The following is a 15,213-nucleotide window of genomic DNA, read 5'->3' as shown; positions in this document are numbered from 1 at the left end:
GAAACCCTGTCTCAAATAACTAAAAAAAAAAAAAAAAAAGAAAAGAAAAAAAAAGAGTACACTGAAACTGAAGCAAGGTTGTCTACAGCATTGGAGTGTAGTCAGCCCCATTATTTGAGGTCCTTGGAACCCAGGTCCAGGAGACAAGATCTGTACAGGTCTATGAAAGCCTACATTGATGGGATTGAGAAATTCACATGGAATTACTATAGTGCACCTCTATGTAGGGCGTGGAGGATTAGAGTTTTATTAATAATGGGTGTGGAGGCTCTGACATAACACATACATTGAGGGATTTAAAATAAAAAAATAAAATATTGGGAGGTGGAATGGGGGAAGACATGACTCAGTATTAGGAAGTAGTTTTTTGGAACCTTGTTCCTGGTGACTAAATACTGTCTGAACTACATTCTAGCCTTTCCACATCACTGTCATTCTAATCAGTCAGTCTGTGTTTGGAGACAAAGCTTCATTTCAGGAATTTGTATCCATACATTGTTTCAACATCTAGAATGCAGCCATGTCAATTTGATGACATTTTGTTATTACTATTCTTGCAATCATATGTGTATATATATGATTATACACACACACATATGTGTGTGTGACAGCTGAAGAACTAGTAAAAATAACAGAAATACACACACACACACACACACACACACACACACACACACACACACACACTTATTAGTAAAATGGACCTGAAGAAGAAATCAGCAAGGAAGCTATAAAATATTGGAACACAGATGAAAATGAAAGGACTAAATAGTAAACCTTATGTGATGTGAATAACGCAAAGGGCAGCTATGCAGTGCAACATTCTTAACTGAGATTCTGATTTGGAATTAAGTCCATTGTTATTGAGAGGTATCAATGATTATTGATTGTTAATTCCTGTTATTTTGTTGTTATTGGTGGTGGTGGTGGTGGTGGAGGTGCTGGGGTGTGTGTGTGTGTGTGTGTGTGTGTGTGTGTGTGTGTGTGTATGCTTGTCTGTAATTCCCTTCTTTGCTTTTGCTGCTATGAGATTATTTCCTGTGTTTTCATGGGGGTAGTTAACCTCCTTGGTTTGGATATTCCCTTCTAGCATCTTCTGTAGGGCTGGATTTTTAGATATTGTTTAAATATGACCTTGTCATGGGATACTTGTTTAAAGTTTTTCTGGTTATGGCCATCTGTCAGGGCCCCTTTGGCTTTTAGTGTCTCCATGGAGAAGTCAGTTTTAATTCTAACATGTCGGCCTTTATATGTCACTTGGTCTTTTTCCTTTGCATCTTAATATTCTTTCTTCATACTGTTTAGTATTTTGATTATTATGTAGTGGGGGGGGGCTTTGTTTTCAGGTACCATCTATTTGGTGTTTTGTATGCTTCTTGTAACTTTATAGGTATGTTCTACTTTTGGTTAGGAAAATTTTCTTCTATGATTTTATTCAAAATATTTTCTGAGCCCTTTAGCTGGGATTCTTCTCCTTCCTCTATTCCTATTATCCATATGCTCCAGATTCCTTGGATGTGTTGTGTCAAGAACTTTTTAGATTTACATTTTTCTTCTACCCATATATCCATTTCTTCTATTGTATCTTCCATTCCTGAGCTTCTCTTCCATATCTGATATTCTTTTGGTGAAGGTTGTCTCTGTAGTTCCTGTTTTCATTCCTAAATGTTTTATTTCCAAGATTTACTCAGTTTGTGTTTATTTTATTGTGTCTATTTCCATTTTTATGTCTTGTACAGTTTTATTTGTTTCCTTCAATTGTTTGTTTATTTTTTCTTGGCTTTTCTTAAGGTATTTATTCATTTCTTTCAATTGTTTGTTTTCCTGGATTTCCCTCACTGATATTTCATTTCTTCTTTACATACCTCTATCATCTTCATATAGTTGGTTTTAAGGTGTTTTTCTTGTGTGTCAGGTATGTTGGTATATTCAGAGCCTTCTATGATAAGACAGATGGTCTCTGGTGGTGACATGGTGTCCTGGCTGCTATTGATTACGTTCTGTTGCTCAAACCTAGGCATCTGGGTTTTGGGTGATTATAGGTTTAGGTTCTGATTTGGGGGTTTGTGTTGTTTGGGTGAGAGTTTTATTCCTTGGTTTCCATTTTCATTCTGGAATTTCAGACAGTGTGTTGGTTGATTCTTGCCTGTTTTACTTGCTTGTTATGCTTGTGTGTTCAAGGTGAAGGGGAAAGCAGGGGGGATACTTGCTGGGTTTGGAGGCTGGGAGAGAGGAGATCAGGCAGAGATCTGCTGATGGCATGGGCAAAAGTCAGGGGAAACTCCCCCTAGTGTTCTCTAACATAGGTAAGGGTGACCCTGAGAATTGGCTGTTAGGTAACATAGAGTGGGGAAGATCTTCATGAAGCCTGTCTTGTCTTTAGGCAGGCTTGCTTGTGCTTGAGCAGGGGTTTGGGGGCTAGGACACAGAGATCAGGCCAGAAGTGAAGGGCAGTGGGAGATGGTCTGTGGAATCCACAGGAGATGTGTACAGGTGGGATGGGAAGCTTCTGCTGGTATTCTTTTGCAGAGGTAGGTATGACTCTGAGCATTGGTTCTGGGGTAATAGAGTCAGATAGGTCTGAGGGTCCTATTTGACTTTTCAAACATAAGAATCCTGAATAATTGTTCCTTCCTAAACTGTTGAATCTACCATGATATTTGCTTATTGCTTCACAGGGAAGACCTTCCCTTGCTGGTTTGAGATAAAAGTAAATTAGTAATCTTGTCTTGACTGTTCAGTCTCCTTAGATCATCATCTCACAATGAGGTATGCTCTTCAGTTCCTGAGGCAGTTAAGACTATGGTTCCTGGTAAGAAGAGAAAGGGGATACAGAAGGAAAATAGAAAGAGGGTGAACTTCCAGGTAGCTACAGTCTGAGTCTTTCCTGTCGGCATATGAAATATCAGGTTCTGTCTTCTAAGATGAACATGTGAGGCTTAGATCTGTGAAAATGTTAAATGGGACAGTATCTGTGATACTGAGATTTGACACACATGTAATTAAATGGTCTGGTCTACATTACCTTGAGAATCCCTTTAGAATGATGTGCTAATATTTTTTTTAAAAGTGTTTGTTACACTGACAAAAAAATTGATCCACAACCTGTAAAGATCTCACTTGAAATATTAGGGATTAGGAGTTGGACAGATCATTGATAGGCAGAAAGATAGAATGAGGGGCCATAAAGAGACAATAAAGATGACAAACTTCACAATGATAAAGATGATACACTTCCAGCCCCTTTCTCATATGCCTGATTTGACTGGAGACAAACTCCTAAAGACCTGGCAGGTTTTTTGTTCTGCCATTAGGCCTCTTGATTATTCATCAAGTTCAAGGCTGGATCAAGGAACATTGGCTCTAAAGTTCTGGGCCTATTAGCCTCCCTGTCTTTGTTCAAGCTGACCAATCCTAAATTAGGTGTTGAAACTACACAAAGTTTGTTAAAACTCCTGGCCTTCAATACCATGCTTCATAGGGATTCCAGGCATCACACTCAGGTTATCAGACTTGGGGACGGATAATTTTAATCACAAAGTTTTCTTCTGCCAAACTCATATATCAACTTTGTAATTTATTTTTTATTAGTAGTAGTGTATTATTGTATTCTTAGAGATTGAGTTTTCTGATCAATATATTGTATGTATGTAGCACAGAATCTCATGTTAAATATTATTTTCATCAAAGTTTCAATTGGAACATTTTACCAATAAATAATCAGGAGCTAGATGCTGAGGTGAAAGCCTGCTAGTATAGAGAGGCAGAGAAAACACCCAGCTGACCTTCTTCATCCACAATCATCTCCCAAAAAAGAGCTTCCTCCTATCCATTTCAAACAAGATGCTCCCAACTGAAAGTCCCCTTCCTAATTTCTGTTCATCTCTCTCTGAGTCTTCCTGACTCCCTCTTAATCTCTGTTATTGTTTCTTGTAAAAGGTTGCTTGCTCTGCCTTTTGACATATGGTAGATTTTATATAAATCTGTTTACAATATTCAATCAGAAAACCCTTGGATTTAAAGGTGTGTGTTAGGGCTGAGCCACACTGCAACTAGAAGCAGGTTTTTCCAGTAAATAATACAATATTAGTGTTCACAGTGTGATCAAATATCCTGCAACAGTTAAAATTCCTCTTGAGGCAGAAAGATTGTGAGGGCCAGAGGTGGTTGGTGGCTCGTAAGAAAAAGGTTCATCCAGCCACAACAGCACTGATACACATATGAATTCAAAATGTTGTGATAGTGCACACATACCTGCACAACTTCAAGCCAGACAGACTCCTACCAGGCATAAGGGGAAGTGGACACAAATTCACATTCCTAAATAAGAAGCTATTACCAATTGATACTTGCTGGCAAAGGGAAAAAGTTTTCTCCATTGTAGTGTCACAGTCTCCACTGTATTGTCACAATTGTATATTGCAAAAATATTGCATTTCATAGTTAGTAATTACTTTTAAAACTTCCTTTGTTTCATTTATAAAGTTGTCTCAAAAACATCTGTCACCGTGTATAAAACTTAAGTCCAAGTGGATCAAAGACCTCAATATAAATCTAGTTAATCTGAACCTAATAGAAGAGAAAGTTGGAAGCAGTCTTGAACTCAATGGCACCCAAGATCACTTCCTAAACATAACACCATTAGCACAGACACTGAGAGAAACAATTAATAAATGGGACCTCTTGTAACTGGGAAGCTTTTGTAGGGCAAAGGACATGGTCAACAAGACAAAATGACAGCCTACAGAATGGGAAAAGATCTTCACCAACCCCACATCTGACAGAGCACTGATATCCAGAATATATAAAGAACTCAAGAAATTAGGCATCAAAATGCCCAACAGTCCAATTAAAAACAGGGCTATAGAGAGAAACAGAATTCTCAACAAAAGAATCTCATATGGCTGAAAGACTTTTAAGGAATTGCTCAACATCCTTAATCATTAGTGAAATGCAAATCAAAACGACTCTGTGTTACCACCTTATACCTGTCAGAATGGCTAAGATCAAAAACACAGAAGACAGCTTATGATGGAGAGGCTGTGGAGCAAGGGGAAAACTCCTCTACTATTGGTGGGAAGGCAAACTTGTACAGCCACTTTGGAAATCAATATGGTGCGTACTTACAAAATTGGGAATCAACCTTTCTCAAGACTCAGCTACACCACTCTTGGGCATATACCCAAGGAATGCTTAATCATACCACAAGGACACATGCTCAACTATGTTCATAGTAGCATTATTTGTAATAGCCAGAACCTGGAAACAACCTAGATGCTCTTCAAGCAAAAGAATGGATAAATAAAATGTGGTACATATACATAATGGAATACTTCTCAGCAGAAAAAAAAAAAAAACAATGGCATCATGAGGTTTGCAGGCAAATGGATGGAACTAGAAAAAATCATCCTGGGTGAAGTAACCCAGACTCAGAAAGACAAACACGTTATGTACTCACTTGTAAGTGGATATTAGATGTAAAGCAAAGGATAACCGGACTGCAACTCACAACTCCAGGGAGGCTACCTTTTAAAGAGGACCCTAAGAAAGACACAGGGATCGCTCAACAACAGAGAAATGGATGAGATCTATGTGAGCAAATTGGACTTGAGCTCGGGGCGGGGACTGGTAATAGAGGGCAAGCGTCGGGGGAAAGAGAGCTTAGGGGAGCAGGATGTCCCAGCTGGATCAAGAACAGAGTGGCAGAACAAGGAAAGAGATACCTCGATAAATGAAGACCCTATGGGAATAAGAAGAAGCAGAATGCTAGAGAGGTCCCCAGAAATCCAAAAAGATACCTCCACTATAGACTACTGGCAATGGTCGAGAGAAAGCCCCAGCTGACCTACTCTGGTGATCTGATGGCTGAACACCCTAAATGTCATGATAGAACTCTCATCCAGTGATTGATAGAAGCAGATGCAGAGATCCACGTCAAGCCCCAAATGGAGCTCCAGGAATCCAATCAGCAAGTGAGAGGAGGGATTATATGAGCAAGAGATATTGAGCCCATTGTTCGAAAAAGCACAGGGACAAATAGCCAAACTAGTGGAAACACATGAACTGTGAACCAATAGCTGAGGAGCCCCCATGGAACTGGAACTCTGGATAGGTGGGACAGTTGATTAGCTTGAACTGTTTAGGAGGCCCCAAGGCAGTGTAACCAGGACATGTCCTTAGTGCATGAGCTGGCTTTTTGGAACCTAGGGCATATGCTGAGATACTTTGCTCAGCCTTGGTGTAGGGAGGAGGGCACTGGACCTGCCTCAATTGAATCTACCAGGCCAGGCTGACTCCCAAGGGGAGACCTTGCCTTGGAGGATGTGGGAATAGGGGGTTTATTGGGGTGGGAGGCTAAGGGGTGGGAGGAGGGAGGACAGGGGAATCTGTGGCTGATACATAAAATTAAATTAATTATAAAATAAAAATATTAAAAAGTTAAAAAAATAAATAAAGCAAAACAAAACGAAAATCTAAACAAATAAAAACTTCATCTCCACTCTACCCTTCTCATTTCCACATTATCTAACTTTCTTCCTTCTCTAGTATGGAGGAGGTACAATACTGGATTATACTGTCCTCAAGCAATCAAAAGAGGAAAGTTCTGTCCATCTTGGTTTTCACATTACAGGATAAGTTTTATTAAACTTACTCAAAAATGAAAGCCTAGTGTGTAATGTTTAGGGCAGTATCAGTCACAGCATGCTGAAATAAAATGGCTGTTATATGAATTTCAAAGTAGGAGTTGGAAAAGGACAAGATTAGGAAGTAAACTGGAGACAGAACAGAAACAAGTGTCCTATACAGTAGAACTGGAATGAATTAAAGGTAACAAAAAACTGGATAGATCGCAAGGAAAATAAAGGGTTTGAAGACTTTGGTTGAAGGTAATAAATGAACATGGAATGCACATGTGGGAGTCAATTATTCACACACCGAGTCTAAGACATACATTGGATTGCGGAAGCAGAAGAGTGAGTGATGAGTGATGAACCAGACATAAACTGAGGTGTATTTCCAGTGGAGAATCCCAGAACTGCACATTATTTACTCTTGTAACTATAAGCTCAGGGACAGGTGACACATGACACATGACACATGACTTTGACTCTGAAGTGACTATGGTGGCAAAAACCTTCACCTTCAGCCTCTAGCCGCTCACTGATTTCCTCAGAGGAACTTTTACAATGTCCATTTACAACATGTACATTCTATAGGTGTACTATCTTTTACCTTTAATACTGTAATATACTCTGTATCAATTGGTTGTTTAGATATGCTTAAATTGATACTTACCTACATTGTATTAATACTGTGGCCAATAGTCAATATATTCTTTTTGTCTATAGGTACCTTGCTTAGGAACAATGGCATACAACCTAAGCCTGGGTAGGTAGAGAACTTTATATTCTAGGCTTATGTAAGTTGCATCTGTGACTTACACAATTAATAAATTGTCTCATGATTCATTAGACACAATTAATTATTAAGCAGGGTATGAATGTATACTGATATTTCTATAATTCATTGTATGTTCTATTACAGAATTTCGTTATCCCTTCTTTGCCTATATTGAATAATGCTGATGTAAACAGTAGGGTGCAAACTTTCACATTGCTTTTAAACTTCAGTTCTCCTGAATATACCTTGGAGTAGATCTGGTCAGACAAATGGCAGGCATATCCCTGGGATTCTATGGGCCATAATCATTTCCATACCCACTAACAATTCAATACTTTATGATTTCTCCATTATCTTCTTATTAATTACTGTGAAGTAATATTTCATTATGATTCTGGGTTTGAGTTCCTTATATATTGAATACCAATCTGTCAAGGAATTGGAAGGAAAACGAAGCTTTTTTTCTTTCATAGGTTTGCAGAAGCAACCTCCAGCACAGTCATGTCTGCTTGTGTCCCATATTTCATTTCAGTTGCAGCAGTGCAATTGTGTAGACCCAGTATCTACTCTCTGTGTATAGCTTCAGAGGATAGGACTACCATCCTCTTCAGGCCAGTCAAGGCACAACCTGACACTGATGCCAGCAGAAACTGGATCATCCTCCAAAGATCTACATGCCATTTTCTGTACAGTCTTTCTCTGAAATTCTCTCATGGTCAGTACAGATTTCACATTCAGTTTAACCATCCTGGAATCCCAAATATGCTACACCTTACTACTGTCATGGAATCCCCAGTATTTCTTACAATGTACTATAGCCCTGAAGAAAATCTAACACAATCAGCTAAAAAGATAATCAGAAAATACCATGTTTTTCTAAATTTTGAATGTGTACATGGGGTCATGATCTGAGCAATATGGGGGAGTATGGATCACCTCTGACAAGATACCTGGAACTGAAACCCAAGTCACTGTTTCATATCTTAGTTTCAACTTTACCCATATTGGTTTATCAAAGGAAATTGATATATTGTGAAGATAAATATATTTCTTCCTTCTACAGTTTTAAATATTATGTCCTTTCTGAAGCCATTACCTAGACATTTTCAAAAAGCTCTATGTGGTAGTGTATCTCCTATGGAAATGATAAGTTGCAATAGACACATACAACATTATTTGGTAGTCATTATTGTCATTCTTGCCTTAGCAAGTTCAATCAATGAGGGAACCAGAGTCCTCTGTTGAAAGTCTAGGGAGTAGTACAGGACTTTAGTACTAAGAGTACTTAAATCAGGAAACTTCTACTGCCAAATGAAAAACTCTTGCCCAAAATTGAGGAAGCAGATCAGTGATCATGGCTTTGAGAGACAAAATGATCCTGACATTTGGAAAGATCTTCCCATTCTTTGTGTTGATTTACATATGAAGTGTGGTAGAACAACCTGCCCCTAAAACTGAGCATCGCTCATTGATCACCAAGTTGTTAGAATGTGTTCTTCCTCATCTCACTGAGATGTATAACTGTATTTTGAAATCTTCCCTTTTAACTCAGAATTCCCATGTTCCAGGATAATTATACTTTGAAGGGTTTTAAGAGAACACAAAGGAATTTCCTTCATGTTTTGAGTACTTATTTATATAATGATAATTCCTAAGCTTCATCTGAGCATTGGGAATTGGTATTTATATTAGAGTTGATTCTATTTACTTACAGATGTTACTATATTTGTACATAAAAAGTTACAACCAGTTCTCAACTGTTTTTATTCTTTTATTTTATTATAATGCATTTTGTACCATCATGCACAAACATGTTTATGAAATGACACTGTATTAATGGCCACAGGAAAAACTCTCAGTGAAATTTCCATAGAATAGTTTCAAGGGGGAGAAAATCACTCAGAGGAAATTCCAGCTGAGTATCTTGTTTGTTCACTCATGTTGAAGAAGGATGGAGCAAAATGACAGTTGTATCCTCTTTAGTATGTTCATGGTCCATCTTCATATGCTTTTAAATACATTCTTACACCCTCCCCATGCCTGTTTAAAAGATTAAGTAAAAAATTAATTGAAATTAGTGGTCCTGATAGCTGGTGGCAGCTCAATTTAATCCTCTCAATGCCTCCAAAGGACTGGCTCCTCCATAGCCTCTATGAATCTCTACGACTATGGAGATTTTGCTTCCTCCTTTGATGAATGATAAGCCTTCACTATTGAACATTTCACACAGGAAAATCTTTACCTTATTCAAAACTGTTTTATTTCTATTGTAAACTTCTTTTATATTTTCCAGTTATAAACATGATATGTCATGAGTTAAATGAAAAACAGTATTTTTTGTATTAAGATATGCAGATATAGAGACTAAATTTGAGATATTCACTGAAGATGGACATGCCCCTTAAAATTGGGAAGCCCTGCGGAAGAGGGGGAGGTAAGACTGCAGAAGTCAGAGAGGATGGAGGGCATTAAGAGAACATGACCACTGAATCAACTAAGCAAGGCTCACATGGGCTAACAGAGACTGAAAATTCAGGTCTGGGGCATGAATGGGCTTGTACCAGGTCCTCTGCATTTATGTTAAGGATTCAGCTTAGTGTTTTTGTAGGACTCCTAACAGTGGGTGCAGGTGTATCTCCACCTCTTTTGCCTGCTCTTGGGATACTTTTCTTACTATTGGGTTTCCTTGTCCATCCTTGATATGAGGGCTTTAATCTTATCTTACTGCATCCTGTTTTGTACTGTTTGTCTGGTGTCTTTTAGAGACCTGTTCTTTTTTAAAGGAGAAATGGATTAGGATTTGATCTGGGGAAGAGGGAATCTAGAGAAACTAGAAGGAGTGGAGGAACCAATCTCTAGTTGCAATGTATAATATGATATAAGAATCTATTTTCAATTAGAAATATTTTTCCTGGCTGTGTGATATGCATAAGTGTGGTGCAGTGTTGGTGATAAAAAAAAAATAGTGACATTTAGAACCTGGTACTCAGTCTCTTACTGTCAGCACTTTGAACAGTTAAATTTCTCTGCATTGAGTGCTACCTGTTGCAAAAAGAAGCTTCTGTAACTGAGGTTGTGAACCACCAAGGGCAGTGGATATAAATGTAAGTATCAGAAAGCAATTTGTCAGCACAATCATTTAGTAAATACCAGCATCATGCAGTCATAGCTGCTGTTCTAACCTGCACAAGGTCAAGGACACCAAAATATAGCTATTCATTTGGGAAGTGCTCTCCAGCCTCCATCCCTTTCTGAGAATTTCCTGGCAGTTGAATGATGCTGGGGGAGGGAGGTTCAGTACCTTTTGGAGTATGACCATTGATAGGTTTCCCAAGATCCAGTTTATAGGCCTACCCCCATGACCACTTGGAATGTAACATTTAGACTTAATGGCTTATCAAGAAACAACACTGTAGACGAAATTCTAAACAGTCTTAGTAAATAAGAAACACAGAGCCAAATACAGAGTTAATAGCCAAGGAGATCAGAGAGCCATGACCAACTTATCTTACCACCTCATGCGTTCGCTTCCCCAGAGAGAGCTTCTTTCTGTCTGACTTTTCTTTTTATTGTCTTTCTGTTCTGCCTTCTCATTGGCTCTAAACCCAACCACATGACTTCCTCATCACTGCCTGTCTACACAGACATCTAGGTCTCTATGGTTGGTACTGGGGCTAAAGGTTCAAGTCACTATGTTTGACTCTGTCCTTGACCACATAGAGACTCTGTCTACCAAGTGATCAGATTAATGGTGTGTGCTACCACTGCCTGACTCTGCTAATGGCTTACTTTGACCTGTGATCTCCAGGCAACTTTAGTTATTAACGTACAAATACAATCACATTTCAGCATAAATATCACCATACAACACAAAACAAAAAGAGAAGACATAGCATTAGCAGGGCAAGGAATTAGAAAAGCACATACAGGTAGAAAATGAGGAGGAGATATGACCACGTTTTATTGCACACATGTTTGAAATTATCAAAGAAAAAAAAACTTCCAGAGAAGACTGAAAATATCAAGTAAAAAGCTCACTGACCCATGTGTGATGTGTCCTCTCTCCATGCCCCAAAGTTTCTAACATGTGATGAAACATGTTTTCTATAGCAATAGATGCATACACTATTGCTTTTTATATAATAAACACAAAATTTGTAATCATACAGATTTCTAAAAGATATCACTATATAGATTTGAACACATATTCTTTAGCTAAGGCCCTAGGACTTCAGTCTCAGAAAATTTGTACTAATTTCTCAAATTCTAATATGGAACAAATAACATTAAATCTTCAAACTGAATTAGCTCATGGATTATTGTGTTTGCCTATTTGAGTCCCTAACTAAATGCTAGACATTCTGTTTATCTAACCAAGATTCGACTTGAGTAACAAATTCTATTGGGAATTATATATGTGTTTGCATAACTACATTCCTCTTTTTCACTTTTTAATGTTTCAACATACTTGTAAATAGTCATTAGAGAGAGAGTCCTTTGTCATGCAGAAATGAAGATTACTTATCTCTTTAGTTTTCTTTATTAGATTCTGACAAAAATAAAGCAAACAAAATCAGATAAGCTTAGACAGGAAGATGCTATACTGAAAACATTGGCAAATACAAAGAGTGTTGATCAGATTGCCTTGGTTCTGTGGTGCTTTCTTGGCATGTCCTGGGCATTTAGACCATGTATGTTTCCATTCACTCAGAACCAAGTTTTCACAGTGCAATCCATCTGACCCCAGGTATAGGCACCAGAGACGGTATCCATAGGACCCTTCTTTTCTCTCTCCATTCTTTTTTTTTTTTTTAGACCAGCTTTCTCTGTGCATTTCCTGAAACTCACTCTGTTGCCCAGGCTGGCCTCTAACTTACCTAGATCTGCCTCCTGAGTGCTGGGATTAAAGGTTCTGCCACCATTGCCTGGCCTGTGTCTTCACTCTTAAGAGTAGTCCTTTCTGTCCCTTGGTTCTTTTCACACAGCTGTACTAACCTCGGAATTTGCATATTGCTCCTTAGGGAGGACCTCTTCTTGCATGTCCAGGACAAAAGCTAGCCCCACTTTTTGCCCTCATTATTCAGGACTCTTCAAACCAAGTTCTCAGAATGTGGTGCCCTGCTCAGCTCCTAGGGCTGCTTGTGTTCTCTATCTCTGGTAAGGAGAGAAACAAAGATGAAGAAGGAGATTGTGGGAAGACTGGGGAATTCAGGGACCCTACTGATGCAGACACTTGTTCTGTACATGTGTGAGACTGCCAGTATTATACCCGAGAAAAGTGCTTGTGAGGTTTAGAGGGCAAAGGGAGGAGAACATGTGCTCTTGTGGCAACTCTGACAAGTATTTATGCAGATGGTACCACTGATTTCTAGGTAGTTTCTATGATCTCTCTACATAGGTGTTTCATGTTAAACAGTTTTAGAATATAAATAAAATTCAAGAATACAGTAAGTAGAAAATAATAGGAAGGAAAAATTATTTCATTGCATCATTTTGTCTGTATATAACCTTTCATTTCTGTTATTCCAGGAGCCAGTGGGGATATTGTGATGACCCAGCCTGCACTCTCCAGTCCTGCCACTCTTGGAGAGTCAGCTTCCATCTCCTGCAGGTCTAGTAAGAGTCTCCTATATAGTGATGGCAAAACTTACTTGAATTGGTACCTGCAGAGACCAGGCCAGTCTCCTCAGCTCCTGATCTATTGGATGTCTACTCTTGCCTCAGGAGTCCCAAACAGGTTCAGTGGCAGTGGGTCAGGAACAGACTTCACTCTAAAGATCAGTAGAGTAGAGGCTGAGGATGTGGGTGTTTATTACTGTCAGCAGTGGCTTGAAAATCCTCCCACAGTGATACATCCCTGAACAAAAACCTGCCTGCCTGAATTGATGAAGCTGCCACATAAGTTCCTTGTTTTGCATGCAACATGGTACAGTTAACATGGCTGAAAATATACTTAAGGAACACGTGTTTTCCTCTGACTTTCAGCTATTGAAACAATGAACCCCTGGGAGAGGGGGTTTCAGGAGAATGCAGGCTGGGAGATGGAGTGGCAGCAGCTTGGATGCTAAAAGTGCAGTCAGTTATGGAAGATGGTAGAAGGACCACATCTTGAGAAGGACCACTTCAATGTGCATATTTTTTTGCCCAGTGTGTGTAATCTTTAATTTCATTTCATGACTGCACAAGCCTCAGATAGTTCTAGGATGCATTTGTCCCATTTTCCAAAATGGCCACATTGCATAAAATTTTCTTTTTTTTTATTACTTTAATTTCACGTTTGCTTATTGAGGACAGGTTGATAGGATGGGTTTGGGACACATTATATTATTCCACATTATGTAGCAATAGGAGATGCTTTGAGACTTTGTAAGAGGAAGCTGATGAAAGATTCAACCCAAGGAGTAACTGAGTCCTCAGAACAAGTGGTACTTATGTATTTCACAAGAAATTATTATCTAAAAACAGACAAAGAGCTAAAAATACAACCAACCAATTATCCAACAAGAAATCTAATAACCAATCCATAAATGGGCTAATGAAATAGACAGTTCCCAAAAAATAAAATACAAATGAACAATAAACAGCTTCTGTTCTTACAGTCTTTCTGCAACCTCTTCTGTAATGTTCTCTGAGCCTTGGAAATGAGATACAATGAGATTCCCTATTTGTAGTTGAGCACAGCACTAACACTTTCTCTCTGCACTTTCATTATTTGTGAGTTTCTGTCTCAGTCACCATCTACTGCTCAAAGAAACTTTTCTGATATGATCTGAAAGTTGCACTAATCTCTATATAGAGAAATATCAATTTGAAGACAATTTGACACTGAGTCAGTTTAGCAAAATATTAATACTTGTTTGGCTCTTGAAGGCTGTGAACTCTGAAACTTTTGACTCTTGTGCAGATTTGCACCATCAGGCATGTGTTTTTTCCTGTGGGGCAGGCCTTAAGCTGAATTTTAAAAAGCTGTTGGAAATCCCATAACACCTGTGCTACTCGTGGTCACATGATCAAATCTTACATCCATGTCATTATTGCAGTTCAGGAGTTTCTCAGTTTGGTAACAATGTTAATTTATTTTTACCCCTCAGCAGCTCATATAACACCTTTCTCCACAGCAAAAACTAACCTCGAGGTCTCCATTCTCAGGTCTCAATACTGACTTGATTTCTCCACATCCTTTTACAAATGTGGGTGGTGTCTGTAGAAATAGCTTCTCATCATAAAATTCTGGTTGGGAATTGTATTATTTTTTGTAGAATGAATCTTAAAAGGTCTTATTAATAAAAACAAACCTGGAACTAGGTATTGGGGTAAATGCTGAAAGATCAGAGAAATAGAACCAGCCACATCCAACCTCACCTTGCCAACTTCTCACCTGATCTTGTGTCCTCAAACTGGAAGCCTCTGAGTCCTCACCCAAATGGATCTCAGCTGAACTGCTTCTCAAAAGTCTAAAAGCTTAAAAAGCTTCTAGTTCCTGGTCCCCATGCCTAATATACCTTCCTGCTTCTTGCCATCACTTCTTGGAATTAAAGGTATGTGTCTTTTCCAAGCAAGACATGAGATCTCAAGTCCTAGGGTTAAAGGTGTATGTCACCAGGCTTGGCTCTGTTTCCAGTGTGGCCTGGAACTCAAAGAAATCCAGATCTATATTCCCTTTTCTTCTTTAGAAAGAGATCAAATTTATAATCAACATTCTTTAAGTAAAAGCATTACTTTTGCTCTGTCTCACACCAGAGGGCTCTTCTGATATGGGACAGAAAAATCTCTCATCCTTTTTTGGGGGTTGGGGGTGGGGGCAATATGCTT

General features: G+C 38.7%; 1 gene segment (V, D, J or C); it reads left to right on the top strand.

The window, feature by feature from the left end:
- Positions 1-12,509: 12,509 nt before the first annotated feature.
- On the top strand, positions 12,510-13,262 carry LOC118580244. The segment is given in 2 exon segments: positions 12,510-12,558; positions 12,931-13,262. Coding segments are annotated over 2 exon segments (381 nt in total).
- Positions 13,263-15,213: the final 1,951 nt, after the last annotated feature.

Source organism: Onychomys torridus, chromosome 3 (assembly GCF_903995425.1).
Source record: "Onychomys torridus chromosome 3, mOncTor1.1, whole genome shotgun sequence".
NCBI classification, from domain to species: Eukaryota; Metazoa; Chordata; class Mammalia; order Rodentia; family Cricetidae; genus Onychomys; species Onychomys torridus.
This window is presented reverse-complemented; position numbering and strand designations above follow the sequence as displayed.